Below are 20,602 nucleotides of genomic sequence, written 5' to 3'. Positions count from 1 at the left end.
ACTGGATGTGCTGACAAGCATCATGCTCTGCTTCTTCCTCCTGGTATGTAGCAACACTGACTTCAAAACTTTCTGAAATTAGTTTAAATTCAGATTAAAGGCTATTACAGTGACTTTATAGATGATAATATTTAATTTGATTTATTTGGGAATAAAAGTTTGACACAATATTACCTTAAATTATATAATACAGTTGAAAGATTTTAATCATTTATGGAAAACAGATTTAATATAATTTTCCAGCACTCTGCTGGCTTGTGAGTTCAAGGATGTACTGTACAGCTGATTTCCATGTAATCTATTGTCTTCTTTAGCAAGAAAGCAGTTGTTGGTGTAAAACCGATCTCTTGAATGCACACAGTATCTGTGTGTACACTTTGGAACTGGTTCACCAACTATTGGAAAAATGAGTTCATTCCAAAAGTGAACAGATGACATAAATTATGAGCGCCTTCAACAAACAGTCATACTTTGCATACCATGACTCTCACTGTGACCTTCAACATTTGGCTGGCTATATGTCTTTTAGGTTTTTTTTTTGTCAAGTGCAAAATGCTCAGATGTGCTGAGCCGTCACAGAAGGTCTTGGATCATTGACTCCTTCACAATCGAGGAGGGGCACCCAGGGCCCTTTCCATATGTGCTGGGCAAGGTGAGAAAACCACTGAGTAAAGAAAACTAGTCAGACTTTGTGTAGTTTCACCAGAAAATGCTATGTAATAATTAAACTCAAACTTTTTGATTTGAAGTTTATTTATTGATTATAATAAATATAAAACATTACCATTTGAATGCAAAGCTCATAATACAGTCTTTGCGACTGCCAGATTACCAAAAGCAGACTAAAAACTGTCTGGTGATGTGTCATAGATAAATATTGAGCGGGAATATCAAGTATACTTTGACCTTTTTGGGGAAGGAGTGGATGAGGAGCCAAAGGGAGTCCTTTCCATTCATAAAGAATCTGGCACCGTGTATGTCCACAGGCCTGTGGACTATGAGGAGAAGACAGTGCTTAAGGTTAGACGCAACACATATTACACACTGACATCTTATCCGTACTGCTGTAAACTTCTACACAGTGATTAGGATTAGTGCTGTTATATAGTTAATGGTAATGAGTTTAAACAGCAGAAAGTGCTCAGACTGATTGCTCTAAATAGTTTGTCTAATTGAACGATGATTGGGAATATTCCACTCTTATGTCTTACTAGTGAAACTGAATAATACTGCAAACATACCTTCCTTAGTTCAGTCAAAGTCAATATGAGGAACTTAGCAGTTTGAGTTAGCCACACACATTTCTTCCAAAGTTAGTCTTTTAGGACAAAATATCTTACTATTCCTACACCACAACTCAGCTAGGAAACACTGTCCAGGGGGAATGAGGAAATGTCATACTAAAAAGAGCGTAACTTACATTTCTTTGACTAACAGCTACTGTGGATTTAGTCCAACATCACTTACACTGTAACTGCATTAGGACGGGATCTTTTCAGGGCCAGTATGTACGGAAGAAATTACTATAGCAACCAAAAACTGTTTAATTAAACAGTACATATGGGAAAGTGAGCATTGTTTTAAGACAGACTTAAGAAAATGTACCTTTTAAATCCAGAAATTCTTAAATAATATCATATGTCATATGCATTGTTTATATATTGTGGCTAACTTTGAGTCATATCTTTCAATGTGTATATAGCTGAAATTTGAGGCCAGAAAGACAGATTCATCAATTGACACTAAAGTAGGAGTTGAGATTTCAATACGGGACATCAATGACAACCCACCACGCTTTCGGAGGGATCTCTATGAAATCAGCATTGCTGAGGAAAATGCACAAGGTAAAGAATATTATAAACGAAGTCATTTTTTTAAAACCTTTTTGTTACCTACAATGTATTAGGTATGCCCCTTTTATTTGTTGTTGAACAGCCTGAAGAGTTCTGTAATTTCCCAACAGGATCCCATGTCCTGACAGTTGTGGCCTATGACAGAGACCAGAGAGGAACACCTAACTCAATGTTCCACTATGAAATCAAATCTGTCACTCCAAACCTTCCAGACACCGAATTTTTCATTGATGAGTTTGGAGGAACAATCTCATTCAAAGGATGTTTGGATCATGAGGCAAGGGGGGGTAAAATATTATATGTAGTATTTATGCTACTATGTACAGCATGCAGCACTGTCTAATTACATGTAAAGTATTAAAGGTAAAAACACTTAGCCAATGTGTCAACTAAAACCAGCTGCAGGGTGGAATTTACGATGGAGGAGGTTTTTTTTCATTTATTATCTATATGAGTCTCAGTGACATCCAATAGATGTATTATAGGGTTCACTGTAATGCATTCAACACATATTGTGCAAAGTTCAGATTAAGTTGATTTGTAAGATTTAGATACAAGATAAAAGTATTAAATATATCTTTATCTGCTTATATTAAGGTGGCTGAAATGTTTACAGTGTTGGTGGAAGCCAAGGACCATGGTGAAGCAGTCAGTCTATCCAGTTCAACTACGGTTGTCATTCATGTCAAGGACGGCAACAACCATCTCCCAACCATCAGTGGACAAACAGTAGGTTCATCTTGGTTGATAATTTCTCCACAACATCACAATCATTTCTGCAGATCACACAGTTCTTCATGCTTTTAAACATACCTTCAATGTATAATGTACAGTGCATGTTAGATGTGACATATTGCTGTGGCCATGTGGAAAATGACAGGAAATTATGTTTTACTCAAAACATTCATCTTTGAAAAGCTACAATGATGGAAATAAGGGGCAACATTTTTATTGTTTTGTAACTATGGAAACTGTAAAGAAAATGTAGTTGTAGGGATGAAATCAAAACAAGCAAGCAAACCAACACAAAACTAAAGAAACTCATAAAATAAAATAGTTGCATAATGGCTTCACATAAACTTATTCATCTTTTATGTTCATTTTATAGACTTAAGAAATGTTTTAATAAGAGGATAAATAGTAGTTTCATTATAAAGGTATTTTTCTCCATTTTATTAACTTCTTTAATCTGCTTGTATGTTCCTCCTTCCTGTGGGAACTAGATCTTCTTTAAACCAATTTGCAATATGCAAATATGCAAAATGTAGGCTACGGTTATTACCACAGGGTGTGTACAGCACATGCTCGATAGTAGCAGTAAGAGGTTTCTGCAATTTTCCCCCTGACCTCTGGATTCATATAAAAGGGTTCTGGCAAAGTGAAAGAAGATGAGGTCGGGACCTCTCCTCTGCGGGTGCATGTGACAGACAAGGACACCCCGAATAGCCTGGCATGGAGAGTCAAGTACACCATACAGGGTGAAGACGGAGAGCACTTTACAATAGAAACAGACGCAGACACCAATGATGGAATCCTGAAAGTAGTTAAAGTAAGTGCTGTTTGGCTGCATGCTTTACATTACAGTGACACCCACCTCCAGTCTGACAAGTTATAACTACTGTTGTGTTGTCTGCTCAGACTTGAAGTTGACATGTTTATATTCTGAGCTATTTAAAAAATGTTTGACTAACAACACATAATGAATTAACAAATTAAGGTAACGCCTGTTTATTTTCAGCCTTTAGACTATGAGGAAAGAGCACAGAGGGAGCTCTCCATCTCAGTGGAAAATGAGATGCCATATTTCTCCTGTAAAGTGAAAGAGCGGACATCCTCTGGCCTTTGGAAAGTTGACACCAGTACAGGTGATGATCCTCACTCTGTACAAGTCCTCATTGAGGTTGAGGATACCAACGACCCCCCAGTGTTTAGTGTGACTGTCAAAGAGGCTATGCTGGAGGAGAACGCACCCATTGGAACCTGGGTAGAGAAAGTGATTGCTAGTGATCCCGACTCCAGTCACGCCAGTGACTTTGTGTAAGTTGGATGTTTATTCCAACATGTTTGAGCTCTCTGGGACCTGCTAGACTAAAGAAACCTGTGTTTTTCCACAGGTACAAGGTAGGAAATGATCCTGCTGGCTGGGTGACGTTGGATCCCCACACAGGAGACATCACAACACTCAAGGCACCCGACAGAGAATCTCCTTATGTTGTTAACGGCATCTACACCATCTTACTGCACGCAGTGGATGATGGTAAAACTCTAATGTGCTGCCGTTGGCATGGACACACACCAAGCATTTAAGCTTTAAAGTTAAAATTTTAATTAAATATCCGCCACTTTGTTTTTCTCTGTGTGACAGGTAATCCACCTTTGACAGGTACAGCCACACTGAACATCCATGTGACCGACCAGAACGACAATGTGCCTCAGCTCACAGTGGATAATGTGGATGTGTGTGTGTCTGACGGCCCCACCACCACCAACATCACAGCCTTTGACCTGGATGGAAATCCCTTTGGAGGGCCGTTCTTATTTCAACTGCTGGGAGATGTCAAAGGAAAATGGAAACTGAGTCCCTCATATGGTAGAAGCTGCTCTGCTGTGTAGGGCAATATTATAACAAACACTAAAAAACCCACCTATTTAATTGTGTGATTATTTCTCACAGGGTACACAGCTGGTCTGGTGAAGGAGCCTGGTGTGTATTCTGGACCACACACAGTTAAACTGAGGATCTCTGACATACAGGGGGAATTTGGCATTTACAACATCAGTGTGACTGTGTGTGACTGCTCTGTGACGGCCAATTGCCAAAGCCACAGAGACACTGCCACAAAAGCTGCCTTTGGTGCTATCGGCATAGCGTTTGCCTCACTGTTTTTACTCCTGTGTAAGAAACTGAATCATTGACTTTGATTAGTGTTGGAGAATACTGCAATATGTTTCCAACTACTGAAGGACTCTCTGTCCGTCTGTGTGAATGTCTGTCTGTCCTTCAAATTGCTCAACAACGGTTCATTCAATTGACCTCACACTTGGCGAGTGTATTGCTGAGAACCCAGGGAAATGCAGTGTCAAATTAGGTGCAATTTGGCCAGATAGTGGTGCTATAACAACAAACTTTATGTTTTACCCTGTAACCTTTGAACTGTAGATCTCAAGAATAATGTTTTTTTCTGGATTTTGAGAGATCCATGATTACAAATAATGTTAGACAAACCCGACCTGGACCCAAATAACTTTATAAAACGTCTGGATACGAACCCATATGGGAACTAATTTTTCAATACAATATAGATTCTAAATTCTAAATTCTAGATTTTTCACCATTTGGAAGCTATTTGAGGAAAAAGTTACTTTTTGGATTTTGAATTTTGATTTGAGTTTTGCTTAAAGTTAAAGTAAAGTCAAATGCAAAGGCTTATATTAGATAACATGTCATATCTCTTTGTGCTACTGCATCCACATTAGGCGGACATATGTAGATATGACGTTTGAGTGACCGTGCCAAATTTGGTGCCATTTAACCAACAGGTGGCCCTGTATCAGCATTAACTATAAAGGAAGCAATTTCTGTCAGTCTGCCCATCTCCCTGTATTTATGTACGTGTTTATGTCTGCCCTTTGTATATCTCTTGAACCGTTCATCCGATCGACTTCACACTTGGTGGATGTATTGCTGAGGACCCAAGGGAGGGCTGTGTTGAGTGTGAAGTCGATCAGATGAGCGTTTCACAATACTGCTGCAAGCAGCACCTCTGGGAGCCAAGCAGGCCTGTCTGAACGGGCATGAATTGCAAATGGAAACAATTCTGATAACTCACTGCAAGTTTAATTTTGTCCTCTCCGTCAGTTCTGATGCTGATGGCAGTTGTCATCACCTGCAAAAAAGAGTTCACCACTTTGCAGAGCGCTGACTCCTCTGGACAAACCCTCCTTTCATCAAACATTGAGAAAGCAGGAACAGACTGCAAGGTCACTGCTCAGAAACATTTGCAAACAAACCAGTGATACGTATCAAGATTTGTCTTCATGTAGACATCTTTTTTTTCTTCTTCTTTCAAGCTACCCGACTGTTTCCTGGCAATGTCACCTTATAAGAGGCACCATGACCTATCTGACTGGCAAAGTCAGCATGATGGAATGCAACACAGACAGGTTTTAACCAAGGTGGGTACAGATGGAAATGATACAGGGAAACTTTTGTCACTGGTTAAACTGCAAAACTTGAAATAGGTCTGTGTACCATTGTTAAGATATGTTTGAGGAGCACCCAGTTGGTCTTCTACAGGTGTTTTCACACTAATGTGTGGACCTACCGTATGTTAACTCAGCTGTTTATCCCTGTTTCTCCTGTCAGTCTCTTCAACAGGTTATGGATGAAAACTTTAGCCACAAAAACTTTGGAGATTACAGAAGAGAAAATATGTCCTACCTATTCTGTGACTGGAACCAGGTAGTATGCACTTATTGAATTTCTATTATATCAGTCACAACTTTAAAATATAAAATGATCTTTACTCCAATCTTAGAAAACTTGGAAATCTCTAATCGCCAATGGCTCCCATGACGGCCACCAGGTAGAGTAACATTGGTTTGGTATGTGCTAAATGTTAATTTGACACAGCTGCTGAATAAACTTAATCTTTGTGAACTTTAAGGACGTGAGCACAGGAAATTTCCTCTACAAAGGGAACTCAAGCTATGAGTCAGACACAACTGTCCGAGCCCTGCTTCATCAGGTTGGTGTTGCACTTACAGTATCATAATGTCTGCTAACAAGTACTGAATTTACTCTACTTTGATTTTCGACTCTTTCTGCAGAGGGTCTCCTCTCTCCAGGAGAGGGAGGAAGATCTGCTGGGCGATCAGCCTCACCTCTATGCAGATGAGGGGGACTCTGACAACCTCTCAGAGCTAGAGGACATCACCATTCCTGACAATAATTCATTCCAGAAAGTGCTGAAAGACTTGGGCCCCAAGTTCAACCGATTAGCTTCCATTTGCAAGCCACCACATATACAAAACTGAACCCGTCTTTTGTATAACCAACATATTTTTGCTCTTAAAAACAACCAGTGTGTAGGATTTAATTCACCCTCCAAGCAAAAAGGAGAAACTATAGTGACCACAATATGCACAAAAACCATTAACACCCCTATCTAGAGCCAGTATGCGTTCTCCCCCTTCTGGGCTACTGTAGAAACAGTGGTTCAACATGGCGGAAACCATGGAAGGCGACCTGTAGATATGAACGGCTCATCTATAACAAACTATTCCTATACCCAGGTGATTATACACTAATGAAAACATACTGAAACTGTATTCCATTTCATACCTCTAAATGTTACACACAGGCCCTTTAAGCAAGGATTTTTTAATTTTAAATTTTTCGGTTGATGGGTGCTAAAATACATTATGAAAATCTTTAGATTCTGTATTTCAGCAGTTTCTTCAATGACAAGTTGCAGCAACCGAGACGAAAGCCACTTTTTCAGTCATGTTATTTAATAGCAACTGTTACAAAGTCCTCCACAGTTTTCTTTTTACAAGTAGGGGGAAAAAAATAAATAAAAATAAGTACAGCTGTCCTACAAAAGCAATTCCGAGTTACATTTGGACAGTCAAGTAGACAAGAATTTAGTACATTAAGCAAAAAAAAAAAACCCAAAAAAATAATATCTTGTTTGCTGGCTTGTTCTGAAGACAAATTCCACATTGCATTTTACCAGACTACCAATGAATAAATGTGCTTCTAGCATACAGCTGCTTGATTAAAAGAAATCACTCTCCCATTTAATATAATATTAAGGTTCAAAGTACAAAATTCCCTAAATGCATATTTGGGATAAAGGAAAAAAACAAAACATTTGCTTCAAATGGGGAAAAAAGGGAGGTACTTTTTAAATAAGTAGAAAACTACAATATTTACAGAAATTATTAACAAAGAAAAGCCTTTACACCCTCCCACTACCAATTTTTGGGAGGGGTCGCTGCTCTGTGGCACTCTGCCCTCCACGTCCTCGGCCCCTGAACCCTCTGCCCCTCAGAAAGCGGCCGGGCACTCCAAATGTTTCCATGTTCAACTTTTTCTCCTCCGCCCAGGTGGTTCTCCTGAGGATGCCAAAAAAAAAAAAAAGATGTTGTAGAGCACAATAAACCTCAAAGGCAAAAAGGAAGTTGTATAATCACCTGGGCTTAAGGTCTGATGAGATGTTGTCAAAGAAGCATTTGGCTTTGTCGTAGTATTTATCTCCTAGAGTTTCCTCCTCCTGCAGACTCTGGCTGTCCTGGGCCTCCCCAGAATCTACTTTTTCAACTGCAGCAATTCACAAGATGAAAATACACTTTAAAATGGCTTTATATTGTCCCCACTTAAAACTGAACCAATATCCTTTTGAACTAAAACATACCTACAACCTCCTTTGTGAGATCATCTTTAAACTGAGCATTTGCAGTTTCAAAATCAAAATCGGACTCAAACTGCAAGGTTGTGGCCTTCGAGTTTTTCACAAGAAGTTGGCCTCTGCTTCTGTTCCTGGACCTGCGACTGCCTGCACATAAACACCGGAGGAAGTTCAAACGAATACACTGCAAAACTAGTTTAGTAACCATTTAGAAGCAGTTCATCTAGATTTTTACCTTTGTATTCTATTTTCTAGAACTAGATAACGATTATATACAGACAGATGAGCAACATTTGTTTACCAACAAAGTTCCTTTTGTATTTCTGCCCTCAGATGTGAACTGACAGACAAATGTGGACATTCTCAGTAAGAAATGGCTTAAGTGCATTTTTTGATACCTTGCTTTTGCCTTGGTTTCTGGTTCTCAGTGCTTTGGCCTTGACTCTTGGCTGCACTGGGCTGAGATGTTGCCCGACCTAAACAGAAATGAAATGTTATTTTTTCTTATTTGAGCTTGATTAAAAGGATGAGTGATTTCTGTTGCCCGTTATGAGCCACTGTTGAGTTTGCTTACTGGTGGGTACGTTCTCCTTCTGAACCTGGGAACCACCCCGGCCAGAGCGCTGGGTTGGACGAACCGGCTGTCTGTTCTGCGGCTGGGCTGAAGTCTTCCCCCTTTTCTGGGCAGCACTGGCCAACGGCACGGTCTGGACGGCCTGCTCGACCATGGGAGCTCTTCTGACTGGGATGCCGTGAAGTCCTGGTACAGAAAAACAGGAACATACATAGTGGGGCTTGATACATGGGAGAAACAGCCACTCCATAGTGCTGGAGGAAAGCCCAAGTGACATTTCAGAGACATGTGACGCATCCAAAAGAACATTAACTGTACCTAAGCCCAACGCCGCATTGTACTGCTGGTTGAGGAGAGAACTCGCAGCCAGCTGGTTGTAGGTGGGCATCATGTCTCTGTATGGACTCCAGCGTGGGTGATATGCAGCAGAGGAACTGCCAACAGATGACTAAAAGCACAAAAATTAAAGACAAAACTAACTCCCTTTAACAAAGTGCAAATTACTTTAAAAAGTGAGCCAACACACACACCTGTACAATAGCGGGGTCACGGGGCAGTCCATGGTGTGGTTTTGGTGGTTCGGACACAGTGATGTCTTTGATGTCACTTCCTCTGAAGATTATATATTCATATATTTCATCTTTGGGTGGCACTGGTCTGTCTGTGTGCCGGTCCTCTGTCCCATAGGATTTTACTGTTGGGTGGAAAAACAACGTTAGATTTTTGTTTACTTTCAGCATACTTTGTTCACAACTCAATATGGAGATGATTGTCAAAGAGAGAGAAACACGTGTGTCCTCGGCCTACCGACCTACCTTTGGCTAAAGCAACCGTGGACCTATCAGTGTCGACAGAGGACAATATTCCCTCATACCGAATCTGAGCCTTGGATATCAAACTTATTTTACTGCCGATGTAAGGGGTCCCTCCTCCAGCACTCATGTTCGCAGTGAAAATATGTCTTCAAATTGAAAAGCAGCGACTGAACCACAGAGCATTAAACCACAGCACACAAAGACATCAGTTAATCGGCAATGTGCGCAATTAGCGGGCACCTGTGCGCTTTATAAGATTGCCAGTGACGCACTTCTACGCTGCTGGGTCACCTGCGCGTAAAATAGGTTTGGTTTGTTTAGCCACCCGGCGTACACCGCGGGAAACAACAGTCTGTCGATACCTCCTTGGCAGCCTGGTTAAGACAATATACAATTACGCGGGACCTGAGGCGGATCCACAGAAATATTCATGGGGTAGAAAGAGGGTGAGTGGCAGAAATACATGCTGATTAAATCGCAAACAATCACATATATCAATATTTGCTTGGAAAAGTCCCCAAATGAATTTGAACTCAAAAACATTACATTATTGTGACACATTAGTAAAGCACTGAATAGAAATATCTAAATGTGGCATTATAAAGTTCAGATATTTTTCCAAATACAAATAATTTTTCATTTAACTTATCACTTAATCCATACTTTTCTCAACTGGTGGGTCCTGAATCCAAAAGTGGGTCACCAAATGGTTCTGGATGGGTGTGTAGTCAAAATTAAAATAATAATATATATTTTAAATGCTTCGTTATCTAATGTCTGACTTTTATTTTGACAGAAAAGCTTTCACAAATGTATAAGTAAAAACAAACAATTGTTTAGGCCTTACTTTGTATGAAAACAGTTATGCAGTTTATTTTATTCATATTCATTAGAATCTGCAGAATGCAGTTGTGATGTTCATACGCTGTTTAATAAGTAGTAGGCCTAATATACTCTGATTGCAGGAATGAAAATATGTGTACTACATTTTATGTTAAACATATATAATAAACATAATTTCATCATGACATTGTATATGTGTTTACTAACCTATTTGAAAAATAAATTTGCTTGGTTTGAATTCTTTAAAACTGCTTGGCTGCAACTTGATGACCATGAGAAAATGAGTGTCCCAAGGTGAGACCAGTTGAGAACCACTAACTTTATTATAACAACAAAAATAACAGATCATGATTTTAATGATATGTATTTTGTGGATGTGGATCTGTGTATTTTTAAAATGTTAATTTTCGCTGGTGGCACCTTAATGAGAGTTTACCTGTCCCATTTAACCTTCCCACCTACCAATATGTATGAAAGGAATTTTATCCAAATTATATTTATATATATCTCCAAATAATTATATTATGATATTATATTGGGCTATTCAAGCTAATAAAGCCATACGTAGGCTTAAAAGAAGAAACTTTTACAGGAAATTGGAATTCATATTTTGAGTAATGGCAATTTGAAAATGGACATTTATTCTAGGCTATTTTCTATTTCAGGAGTTTACACGTTACATTTTCAAATGTCCATTTCACAATACTCTATGTAGGCTATATATAGACCTATATTCTAAAAAAGATTGGGATTCTCTAATTGCTCATATGGAAAATGTGAACCCTAACACAAAAGTAGGCTACCATATCATGGTTATGGTTACAGTTTACTCTGTAGACGGTAAGTTTATAACTTTTGAATAAATTACATAGGACCTACCGCACATTTGGATTTTTATTTCAACGATAAAATGTAAGTAAGAGTAAACACTAAACTTAATGTTTGCATTTATCTTAAAGTCAGCACACGTGGGGTTTAACCACACTAAATCCCATGACTGCTGACAGTACAGTACAATATTTCCTCTCCAAACGGAGGGTGGGGCGCCCTCAAACGCCTCATTACAACAGCAACTTCACTTGCTGGCCATAACACTGCAGCCATCTTGCACAGCTCATCGAGAGTGAAATCTCTTAAATGTGGTTGGATAGCTTGTTGCAAACCACGTTATTACTCGACCAACGCTCGCACGGTACATTTCTGAAACGGAACAGTTATCGTGATAGCATAAACAGGCCGGCGACGAAGTGACATTTGATGAAAACGTTTCGTCTCCGGTACGATGTTGTTCCGTCTCATGCATCCCCTGGAATGACAGCTGAAGCCATTGGTACCGCCTTTTACGATGTGGAGCAGCCAATCACAGCGCGCAGAAATCCCTGCTCGGAGACGGTTAGTTGTTGTGCGCAGGCGCATGTCAGTTGGTAAGTACCTCACTTCTCAGAAGCTCGCAGGAGTGTGAAGATGGCGGTTGGCCCCGGCCCGCTGGATGAGCCTGTTTCACACACAGAGGTGAATAAAGCGGTAGTTTGTCGTCCTGTACAGGTTGTTGAGTCACAGCTGTCCTTCTTGTGTCACAACAACCACTGGGGTAGGCACGAGGCAGCCGGTAATTACACGGCTATAGTTCCGGGACAAGGGGGTAACGCGAGCTAATGTCCAGCTGGGACTTGGTCAAGACGATTGCCGAAGCAGGTACGCTGTAACTAACGTTACTAATGTTGTTTTCCTCTTTGTCTCTCCGAGTGTACACGAAAAGCAAGCGCCGGAGGTGACAGAGAAAAACAGTACATGTGTCAAGAGTCTTGCCCCATCACATTCAAGATTGTTTGTGCTCCTTCTAAACAAGTTTACAGTGCAGGGGGTCTCATCATAACGAGCTCCCCATGGTTCAACTATGGATGCGTCGACGGCCAGCACGGACTCCACCGCGGGACACGACCCTAGCAAAACACTTGTTGTTAGTGGCGCTGTAACTTCTCTCCCCAATCACCAGGGGAAAGTAGGCTCGTACTCAGTGCACACTTTCAATGGGAGCCAAACTATGAGCTCTCACAATTCAGGAAGCAGCGCTGCCCCTCTTGGGGAGACGACAGTCACAAGTGGAGCTGGTAACGGCGGCAGCACTGCGATATCTGTCACATCTGTCAACAGTGGACCAGCGACGTCAAAAGAGCTGGCCGGTGCGATAATGCCCCCGTCGTCCAACAGTGTAATTCAGACGCCTCTCATGAACTCACAGAGTGTTGTCGCTTCAGCTCAGCCTGTGAGCCAGGCGGCGGGACCCACTGTGGCACTCGTCCGGCCGCCTATGCAAACCGCGGGTTCGGGCGCAACTTTGAATGGGAACAATGCGAGCCCTGTGGTGGCTGCCAATACGACAGGTCAGACAGGTATCGCCATACAAACCCCGCTTGTAAACAATAGCCAGCCGCCCAACTCGGTGTCTGTCAGTGCAGGGTCTCACATAATCAAGGCAGAGCCACCCGCAACAATAATACAGTCCGCACCGCAGCTGGCGGTCACTTCCAGCGCTCCCCGGGTTCCGGTGACGGGAGCTGCTGGTCCAGGCGGTGTCCGAGCCCTGACGCCCCAGATGTTGGCCCCAAGGCTCCCCCAGACCTCCCCAGGACAGCCCAGTATACATAACATCCAGCTCCCCCCGGGTGAGTGAAGTCAGAACTCTTTCACTGTGTGTGCGCAGTTAATTCCACACTTGACTGAGTCACTGGTTTCATTTTCATTTGCCTCTGATCAGTGAATGTAAAAATAAACGCTGAAAGATTATACTCTCATAGAAATGTTATCCAGTACATAATACACACAACATATGTGTTGTCTTCTCACTCATCAGTAACCGATCTGTTATGATTTATGGTGATTTACAACATTAGTTGATCATGTTTACACTGCTTTGTGGTTTAGCTGTGCACTGTTTGATTTTCATGTGACAGTATAATTATATTCAGTTGGCCTCTTATATTTTCTGACTTGGTTCAGGGATGGTGCTTGTACGCAGTGAGAGTGGACAGCTGCTGATGATTCCTCAGCAGGCTCTGGCCCAGATGCAGGCACAGACACAGGGAGGCATGGCACCTCGGACAGCTACACCAACAAACGTGTCTCCTGGCCAGGTAAGATCACACAACCTGGCCTAGGAAGGACTTTATATGGTCAGCCAGTATGTCCCACTTCAGTGCCAAAGTCAGTACTACAGCCCATGTTCAGCTTGCCCTCCTGCCTACAGCTCAGGGAAGCACCTGTCGAGAGGAATATTAGAAAAATTATGGCTCATGTGTAGGTGTATGTGAAATAGTGTGCTTGTATGTTATTGTTTTATATTGTTAGCCTTAATGTATGCAACATTATAAAAGTAATATTACTCTTGATGTATTTAGATGTAGTCAGTAGATGTCTTTTCAAGAATGATGAAACTTGGTGTTGCACATCATGCCATGCTTTGTGCCTTCTCCCAGACTCCTGGAAACACTGTCATCAACAGACAAGTGGCTCCCAGCACTATCATCCGGCAGGGCTGTCCAGCTCCAACGTCACTCCCTTCGACCACTGCTCTTCACAGACCTCCTATCTTTCAGGTAACCCCACCTGTTGCTGTCAAATCATTTCTTATTGTTTTCATTGGGCTTGTTGCACATCGTTTTGTGGCCATAACTTGAACAAGCTACAGACCAAAGGATGATTCAAAGTGCCTCATTTACTGAATTATATTATAGTACACTGTAATATTACAAGTTTACGTGTCAAACTGACACTATAAAGGATGTGTTATTTTGTGCATAGTGTGAATAAATGTTTTTTTTCAGTTTTCTGGGTTTATTTGTATTCCTGAACCTTGATTCCTGGATTTACTTTATTTGATTTAATTATACTCATTTATGAAGAGATATTCAATAAATGTCAGTAGCCAGAGGTCTCAGGAGATACTGAAAATGAGACGCATGTATGTTTATTAATGTAAAAAAGTGAACCTAAAGTGGGCACTCTCATTCATGTCTATGGGATGTTATTCTAAAGCCCAATGGTAGTTTATGATAACATATTTGCCTTTAATGGAAGAGGGGAAAAAAATCAGAAGTCATCATCATTTAATACAACATTTAGTTCAAGCTGTGAACTGTCTTAAATTAAATATGTGCCTGTTAGTTCATTACCAAATACTAAGTTGAGTCAAATCCAGGACAGATTCACGCCTGACAGACATGAAACTACAGATATGAAGCATATACATTTCCTGCATAGTGGCTTTTTTTTTTTTTTCAAGTTTGCTAAAAAAAAATGTGTCATTTTGTGGCTATAGATAACACCGATGGGTCAGCATTCTAGTGCTGACAAGAGCAGCTAGTGATCAGACAGAGGTGGTCAGGAAGAGCACCCAACTGAAACTCAGTGCAGGAGAAGTGCACCTGTTTCCTCTCATGAACCTGCATTTTGATGCACTTAATCAACTTTGAAACAGCTCTAAAACCCACACTTTCCTGTGATGACTTGAAAAGTGGGTTTTGAAACGTTTCAACAACCTATATAACATGTTAATATGGTGATGTCTTCCTAGAACTCAGTTGGGGCTGCAGTATCAGGAATGACCCCCAGGACCGTCAACCAAACAGCTGGAACAACAGTTACCTCAGTAACAGCGAGCAAAGTGAGTTGTGCTAAGCCAGAATGATCAGATAAAGCTGGTTGTCTGCATGTACTGAAACAGTGTACTGTAGGGTTTATGACACTATGTACATACTGTAAGTAGACAGTGATAAAAGAAGGCAAAGCATGCTGCTGTGTACAAAGTGGTTATTCACGAATGAGACTCAAATTTGTTCATAATCTGAATGTTTTTGGCAGGAGACAATGGAGAATGTGAAGAAATGCAAGAACTTCCTGTCAACATTGATCAAGCTGGCGTCCACTGGGAAGCAATCAACAGAGACTGCTGCCAGTGTGAGAGAGCTGGTCAAGGACCTGCTGGTGAGTGAGGCATACATACAGGAGACACGCATGAACCTGTCAGCTGCTATATTGTATACATGTTTCACATTTCACAAGGATATTGACAAATGAAAGCTCTAAAAATATCCCCTTTTTAAAAGTGGAAAACCACAAATGTGACAGCTCTCACTCCCAACTCTTTATGCCTATTTGTTGTACTAGGAGGGAAAACTGGAAGCTGAGGAATTCACCAGCAGATTATACAAAGAGCTAAACTCCTCACCACAACCTTACCTTGTGCCTTTCCTCAAGGTAAAAATGCTTATATTCTGTTTTCATTTTCATTGATATACCTTTCATCAAAGATCAGTAAAATGTGCTTTATATTACCTTAGAGCACAGCAGACAGAATGTCATGTTCAAGTGCATTTCTGTAATGATCATCCATCTGTTTGTCCTCCATAGAGAAGCCTCCCAGCCTTGAGGCAGCTCACCCCAGACTCAGCAGCCTTCATCCAGCAGAGTCAGCTCCCCCAGCTGGCCTCAGCTCCAGTTTCCTCCACCTCTACCACCCCCACCACGGTGGTCCTGGGCAGCCCAGGCCCCCGCCTCACTGCTCCAGTCAGCAGGCCCCAGCTGCAGCCTGGAGTTGGCAGACCAGGGCAGACCCCCACACTGGTAAACTGACTTTAATATCAATCAACTCAATTTTTTAGAGTGTGTAGTTATATAAAATATAAGGCAAATAGTTCTAGACAATAAAACATAAAGCGTAAATGTAACTGTGGTGATAATTACAAAATCTGCTTTTGAAATGTTACCCTTGTAGGTTCTTCAGCCTCAGCAGCAGAGAGCAATTTTGAGACCTCAGGTAACCTTACCGACGACCCCCATGGTGACTCTCAGGAATCAGGCCCCTGGCCGCATCATACTCGGACAGCAGCAGGTCCAGCTTAAAGAGCTGCAGCCAGGTGAGGATGTCAGTCTTAATACAGCCCTGTATGTGTATGTGTGTGTCTTTCTTTGGGTGACCTGTAATATATATTGTGTTTCTGTGTCTCTGCCAGTTCCTGTGAGGCCAGAGGTGCCGCCTGTTTCTAAACAAGTCTGTGCTGCAGCCTTGACCCCGGCTCAGAAGAACAAGCTGAAAGAGGCGGGTGGTACTTTCAAGTAAGAAGAAAGACAACAGATATCCAATCAGATTGATCATAAATGTTGTTTATCACGCAGGTTTTAGTATTAGCATCACTTGTAGTTTTACAATGAACTTTTCTAACTCGCCCAGAAAAATAAAAATGGGAAAGGTTCATGGGACGCCATGGTAGCCCAACTGGTAGAGCTGGCACCCCATGCCCCTCAAAATATATATAAATATAAAATTGAGATTTATTTAATTTAATTCCTAATATTTTATAGCTTAAACAATATGCAGCTGGACAAATGAATAACAGTTGATGGGAATTTTCTATTTTTTCCACACCTGCATGAGATATTGATCTGGATTCATGATATTTAGTGTAGTGTTTGGGTTTGCCTTACTGTATTTATGTTCACAGAGATGATGACGATATCAACGACGTGGCCTCCATGGCTGGAGTGAACCTATCAGAGGAAAGCGCTAATATCCTAGCAACCAATTCTGGACTAGTGGGAGCTGTGACACATTCCTGTAAGGATGAGGCTTTTCTCTCCTGTGCCATGCTACAGAGGAGAATGCTGGAGATTGGTGAGACACTCAACAGCATTATTGACGATACAACATCTATGCATCCACCTCCTAAAGCCCCAAAGGTATCTTGCTGTTTCTTTTCCAGGCAGGAGGTATGGTGTGACAGACCTGGGTGCAGAGGTGGTGAACTATGTCTCCCATGCTACTCAGCAGCGGCTCCAGAACCTGCTGGAAAAAGTTACCCAAGTGGCCCAGCAGAAAAATGTCAATTTCAAGGTTTGTTTACAGTGTCATTATAGAGCAGGTGGGGAGCATCTCATAGGAAGGCCACTTCAGTGTTCAAGAATGTGCACTACGCTGAACATATTACCATTCCTAACATCATGCTTAACAAAAAATGCAAACAGCAGTTTCTTTACATTTTATATCATAATGTTAAAACATTTTTGTTGTTTGCAGCCAAACAACAAGTGAAGCTCTGAAACCATCTCTCTTCTTATCAACCTTTGGCACACATTTTTTAAAAACAGCATTGTGTTTTTATTTTATTTGTATATGAAGGGGTAGTTTCAATTTACTGGGCCCCGGGCCAGCAGTTTGAGATCCCTGTTATAGAGAGATCTACACAGTGCCATGGTTTAGATTAGCATTTCTTGCAGACAAAAAATACTGGTGCTAAGACACAAAGGGGTCTACTGTATTTACAATGTTGTTGTTAGCATGCAAATGAAAGATACATCTTACAATGTTTTGAATATGCACTAATTTCTCTCCTGTAATCTTTTGGTCTTTTGTGGGATAACATTTAACACCGCTGTCTGTTGGCAGGAGGATGGCAACTTTGAACAGAGTAGTGATGTTCGTGCTCAGCTCAAGTTCTTTGAGCAGCTGGACCAGTTAGAGAAACAACGCAAGGAGGAACAGGAGAGAGAGATCCTCCTAAAGGCAGCTAAGGTACTGCATCACTGGCAGACATCAAAATAATACACCAATCAAATTGTTCACTTGCTGCCTGATATATCCCACCCACCGGCAGGTGCCATGATAACCAGATAATCAGTGTTATTCATTTACCTGTCAGTGCTCATAATGTTATGGCTGATTGATGTATGTCCCAAGGCTATTGGTAATTTCATTTACACAAATATTCACGATTTGTGGCATGTTTGTGGTGAGGAGTAAGAAGGAAACTGTGGATTTAGGTATCATGTCTCAAATGGAGTGTAAATAAATAGCCCTGTAATAGAGTGTGAGGTTTTGATAGTTCACACATTTTATTATTCCAATGTCTATACTGTGGCATCTTTTACTTTTTATTGTTTAGGTGAAATCAAGGCCCATTTATTAATAATAGCAGGTATGTAATCAATGCTGATTTATTTGGCCTACATTTAGTCTTTGGGTATCCTGCAGCTGTTCTCTTCTCCAGAGGTACATTATAGTCTATAAAGTTTTACTAAAGGTCACCTGCGATTGATTTTGGCTCAGCCTCAGGATGTTAGGATGTAACTCGTACAGCATCTAACAAATGTGCTATGCGATATATCAAATGGGGGATGAATGTTTATCTCCAAATTAAATTCCAATAGAGAAGTGACATAAAGAATAAAATGGAAAAAAAAGTTAGTGAATAGATGTTTAATTATTTCAATGTAAGTATTGATGGAAATGCACTGTTCAGGGGAAATCAGGCTTAGTCAAAACAAGTAGTAGTATCTCAAACTCATGATATATTTATGCAGAATGGACTACTGTGCCAATTCCACAGTATCTCTAGTCCTACACAACCTGGGCTTTGGTCTGTCCTCTGCCGGGATCTGTTATCAATGTGTCTTGCTTTTGGTATTGCAGTCTCGAGCTCGGCAAGAGGACCCAGAGCAGCTGCGTCTGAAACAGAAGGCAAAAGAGGTAGGATGAGAGAATAGTCAACTAGTCTCTGTTTCTGCATGTTTTTGCATTGTTTGCTTGATGTCCGTGTTGGTATGTGTGCGTTGTCCAGATGCAGCAACAGGAGCTGGCTCAGATGAGACAGAGGGAGGCCAACCTGACTGCTCTGGCAGCCATTGGTCCCAGGAAGAAGAGGAAGATTCTGGACTCTCCATCTTCCTCTGCTGTAGCTGAGGTAACACTAATCACATTAGATGCCCCATATAGTGTTGTTTATCCTGGGATAGTTGTCCAGTATAACCCCTGTAATAAATGTACCATGTACCTCTGGCATCCATCTGGCACTTTGCATATAACTCAACAAAAGACACCAAAGTCAAAATGCAGGCGACAGTTAAAAGTCTGCTTTCTATGTCAGTATAAAATCCTGTTTGCAGAAATAGCTAATGTTACAGCTAACAGTTAGTTGTTCCTTACCTATAGTAATTGTAAGTACATTGGGTGACGAGCCATCACTGACAGCCCACACTACCCTGACAGAAACCTGCTGTCAGTCATCTATGCTGTTCACATACCTGAAGAAAATTATATAATGAAGCAGCTTGTTAGTTGGCAGATCACTGTACTCATGCAGACTGTCATTCGACTCTTGTAATTACAAGTGACATTTAATAAAGGCATCTGTCACATTCAATCAATACAATGAGACAATGTGACAGACCTTTCCTCACCGTGCTGCAGCTGCTGGTTATGCTACCTGCTGCACATCACTGTTGAGTTCATTGATTTCTCCTTTCTCCCAAAAATCTGCCTCTTCTTGATTTTTGATGCCCTTAGTGAATATTTTTCTTTATATATATATAGTATACGTATATACCCCATGCATGTGTTGGGTTCTGCTCTGTTTAGTGTTTGTGTTTGGGGGTTTGTTTTTCTGATCTCTTACTGTTGTTTGGATTCCCTGGAGAGCCTGTTCTTAGAAATTAGATACAATACAACAATACATTACAATAAATGGCCCTTTATTCTTTAATTGGCACATGAAAAACAACTGTTTAGGAAACACTGTAATATCACTTCTGCTTTATGCTGTTGAGCCTTGTAAGGGGCTAAAGTCACTCCCGACATGCATTGTACAAGAGGCGGGAAACACCCTGTACAGGTTACAAGTCAAGCACAACACTTACACTTTAACACTAACGCTAAAGACAGACGGACTCACACTCAGACATACTCAGTTTATACCAACCGGCAATTTAGAGTTTCCAACTCACCTAGTGATTCAATTTCAACCACTTGTTCATTATTTTTAGCAAATTCAGCCACTTATCCATTACTTACCTCCGGTGATACAAGTACCACTATTACTTTTGGAATCACTGACCTAGGAATCCAGGAAGAGAGAAATCCATGCAGGAGAACAACTCTGGACAGGAATGCAGCGGGCCACTCTGCTGCTTCTTATTGGTCAACATTAATACATGCAGGCATTAACTGGTCAGAATCAATCAAAATCAGAATCAGAAATACTTTAATAATCCCAGGGGGAAATTATTTGTGTTACAAGACTCCAGGTATACAAATGACATATTATACAAACAACA

At 41.0% G+C, this 20,602-nt stretch overlaps 3 protein-coding genes across 3 annotated transcripts in view; 2 read left to right on the top strand and 1 right to left on the bottom strand.

Annotated features, from left to right (window-relative positions):
* The first annotated feature begins 22 nt into the window (after window positions 1-22).
* cdh27 (cadherin 27) lies at window positions 23-6,890 on the top strand. Its single transcript, XM_035661703.1, has 16 exons — window positions 23-43; window positions 530-652; window positions 871-1,020; window positions 1,703-1,844; window positions 1,964-2,130; window positions 2,451-2,582; window positions 3,220-3,402; window positions 3,592-3,890; window positions 3,968-4,110; window positions 4,219-4,443; window positions 4,528-4,749; window positions 5,713-5,834; window positions 5,925-6,029; window positions 6,232-6,315; window positions 6,521-6,601; window positions 6,684-6,890. The coding sequence occupies exons 1-16, from the start codon at window positions 23-25 to the stop codon at window positions 6,888-6,890; spliced, it is 2,406 nt and encodes an 801-aa protein (XP_035517596.1).
* A 459-nt stretch (window positions 6,891-7,349) lies between these two features.
* On the bottom strand, window positions 7,350-10,242 carry LOC118328682 (protein LSM14 homolog B-like). Its single transcript, XM_035662560.1, has 8 exons — window positions 9,656-10,242; window positions 9,371-9,534; window positions 9,159-9,288; window positions 8,841-9,026; window positions 8,665-8,742; window positions 8,273-8,413; window positions 8,052-8,178; window positions 7,350-7,973 (listed from the first exon to the last, which is right to left on the bottom strand). Exons 1-8 carry the CDS (start codon window positions 9,780-9,782, stop codon window positions 7,817-7,819), a joined length of 1,110 nt encoding a protein of 369 aa, XP_035518453.1. The 5' UTR covers window positions 9,783-10,242; the 3' UTR covers window positions 7,350-7,816.
* Window positions 10,243-11,578: 1,336 nt separating this feature from the next.
* taf4a (TAF4A RNA polymerase II, TATA box binding protein (TBP)-associated factor) overlaps window positions 11,579-20,602 on the top strand; it is a 15,898-nt gene continuing 6,874 nt past the window's right edge. The window contains exons 1-14 of the mRNA XM_035662558.1: window positions 11,579-13,164; window positions 13,499-13,632; window positions 13,975-14,094; window positions 15,072-15,161; window positions 15,359-15,481; window positions 15,665-15,754; window positions 15,908-16,120; window positions 16,272-16,413; window positions 16,510-16,612; window positions 16,999-17,168; window positions 17,257-17,387; window positions 17,940-18,065; window positions 18,963-19,019; window positions 19,111-19,233. Coding sequence (XP_035518451.1) covers window positions 12,396-13,164; window positions 13,499-13,632; window positions 13,975-14,094; window positions 15,072-15,161; window positions 15,359-15,481; window positions 15,665-15,754; window positions 15,908-16,120; window positions 16,272-16,413; window positions 16,510-16,612; window positions 16,999-17,168; window positions 17,257-17,387; window positions 17,940-18,065; window positions 18,963-19,019; window positions 19,111-19,233 — 2,391 coding nt within the window. The 5' untranslated portion in view covers window positions 11,579-12,395. The remainder of the gene's footprint in view (window positions 13,165-13,498; window positions 13,633-13,974; window positions 14,095-15,071; window positions 15,162-15,358; window positions 15,482-15,664; window positions 15,755-15,907; window positions 16,121-16,271; window positions 16,414-16,509; window positions 16,613-16,998; window positions 17,169-17,256; window positions 17,388-17,939; window positions 18,066-18,962; window positions 19,020-19,110; window positions 19,234-20,602) is intronic.

The sequence above is a fragment of the Morone saxatilis genome, unplaced genomic scaffold (genome assembly GCF_004916995.1).
Source record: "Morone saxatilis isolate NCDOM2014 unplaced genomic scaffold, NCSU_SB_2.0 Contig18, whole genome shotgun sequence".
In the NCBI taxonomy this organism is placed as follows: domain Eukaryota; kingdom Metazoa; phylum Chordata; class Actinopteri; family Moronidae; genus Morone; species Morone saxatilis.
The sequence above is the reverse complement of the archived record's forward strand: the minus strand, read 5'-3'. Positions and strand labels throughout refer to the sequence as shown.

Coding starts and splice junctions, on each gene's coding strand:
- LOC118328682 (XM_035662560.1), bottom strand. CDS start 9,782: ATGAGTGCTGGAGGAGGGACCCCTTACATCGGCAGTAAAATAAGTTTG. Junction 9,027..9,158: donor CAATGCGGCGTTGGGCTTAG/GTACAGTTAATG, acceptor TTTCTGTACCAG/GACTTCACGGCATCCCAGTC. Junction 8,179..8,272: donor TCTCACAAAGGAGGTTGTAG/GTATGTTTTAGT, acceptor GAATTGCTGCAG/TTGAAAAAGTAGATTCTGGG.
- cdh27 (XM_035661703.1), top strand. CDS start 23: ATGCTCTGCTTCTTCCTCCTG. Junction 1,845..1,963: donor TGCTGAGGAAAATGCACAAG/GTAAAGAATATT, acceptor ATTTCCCAACAG/GATCCCATGTCCTGACAGTT. Junction 6,316..6,520: donor TATTCTGTGACTGGAACCAG/GTAGTATGCACT, acceptor GTGAACTTTAAG/GACGTGAGCACAGGAAATTT.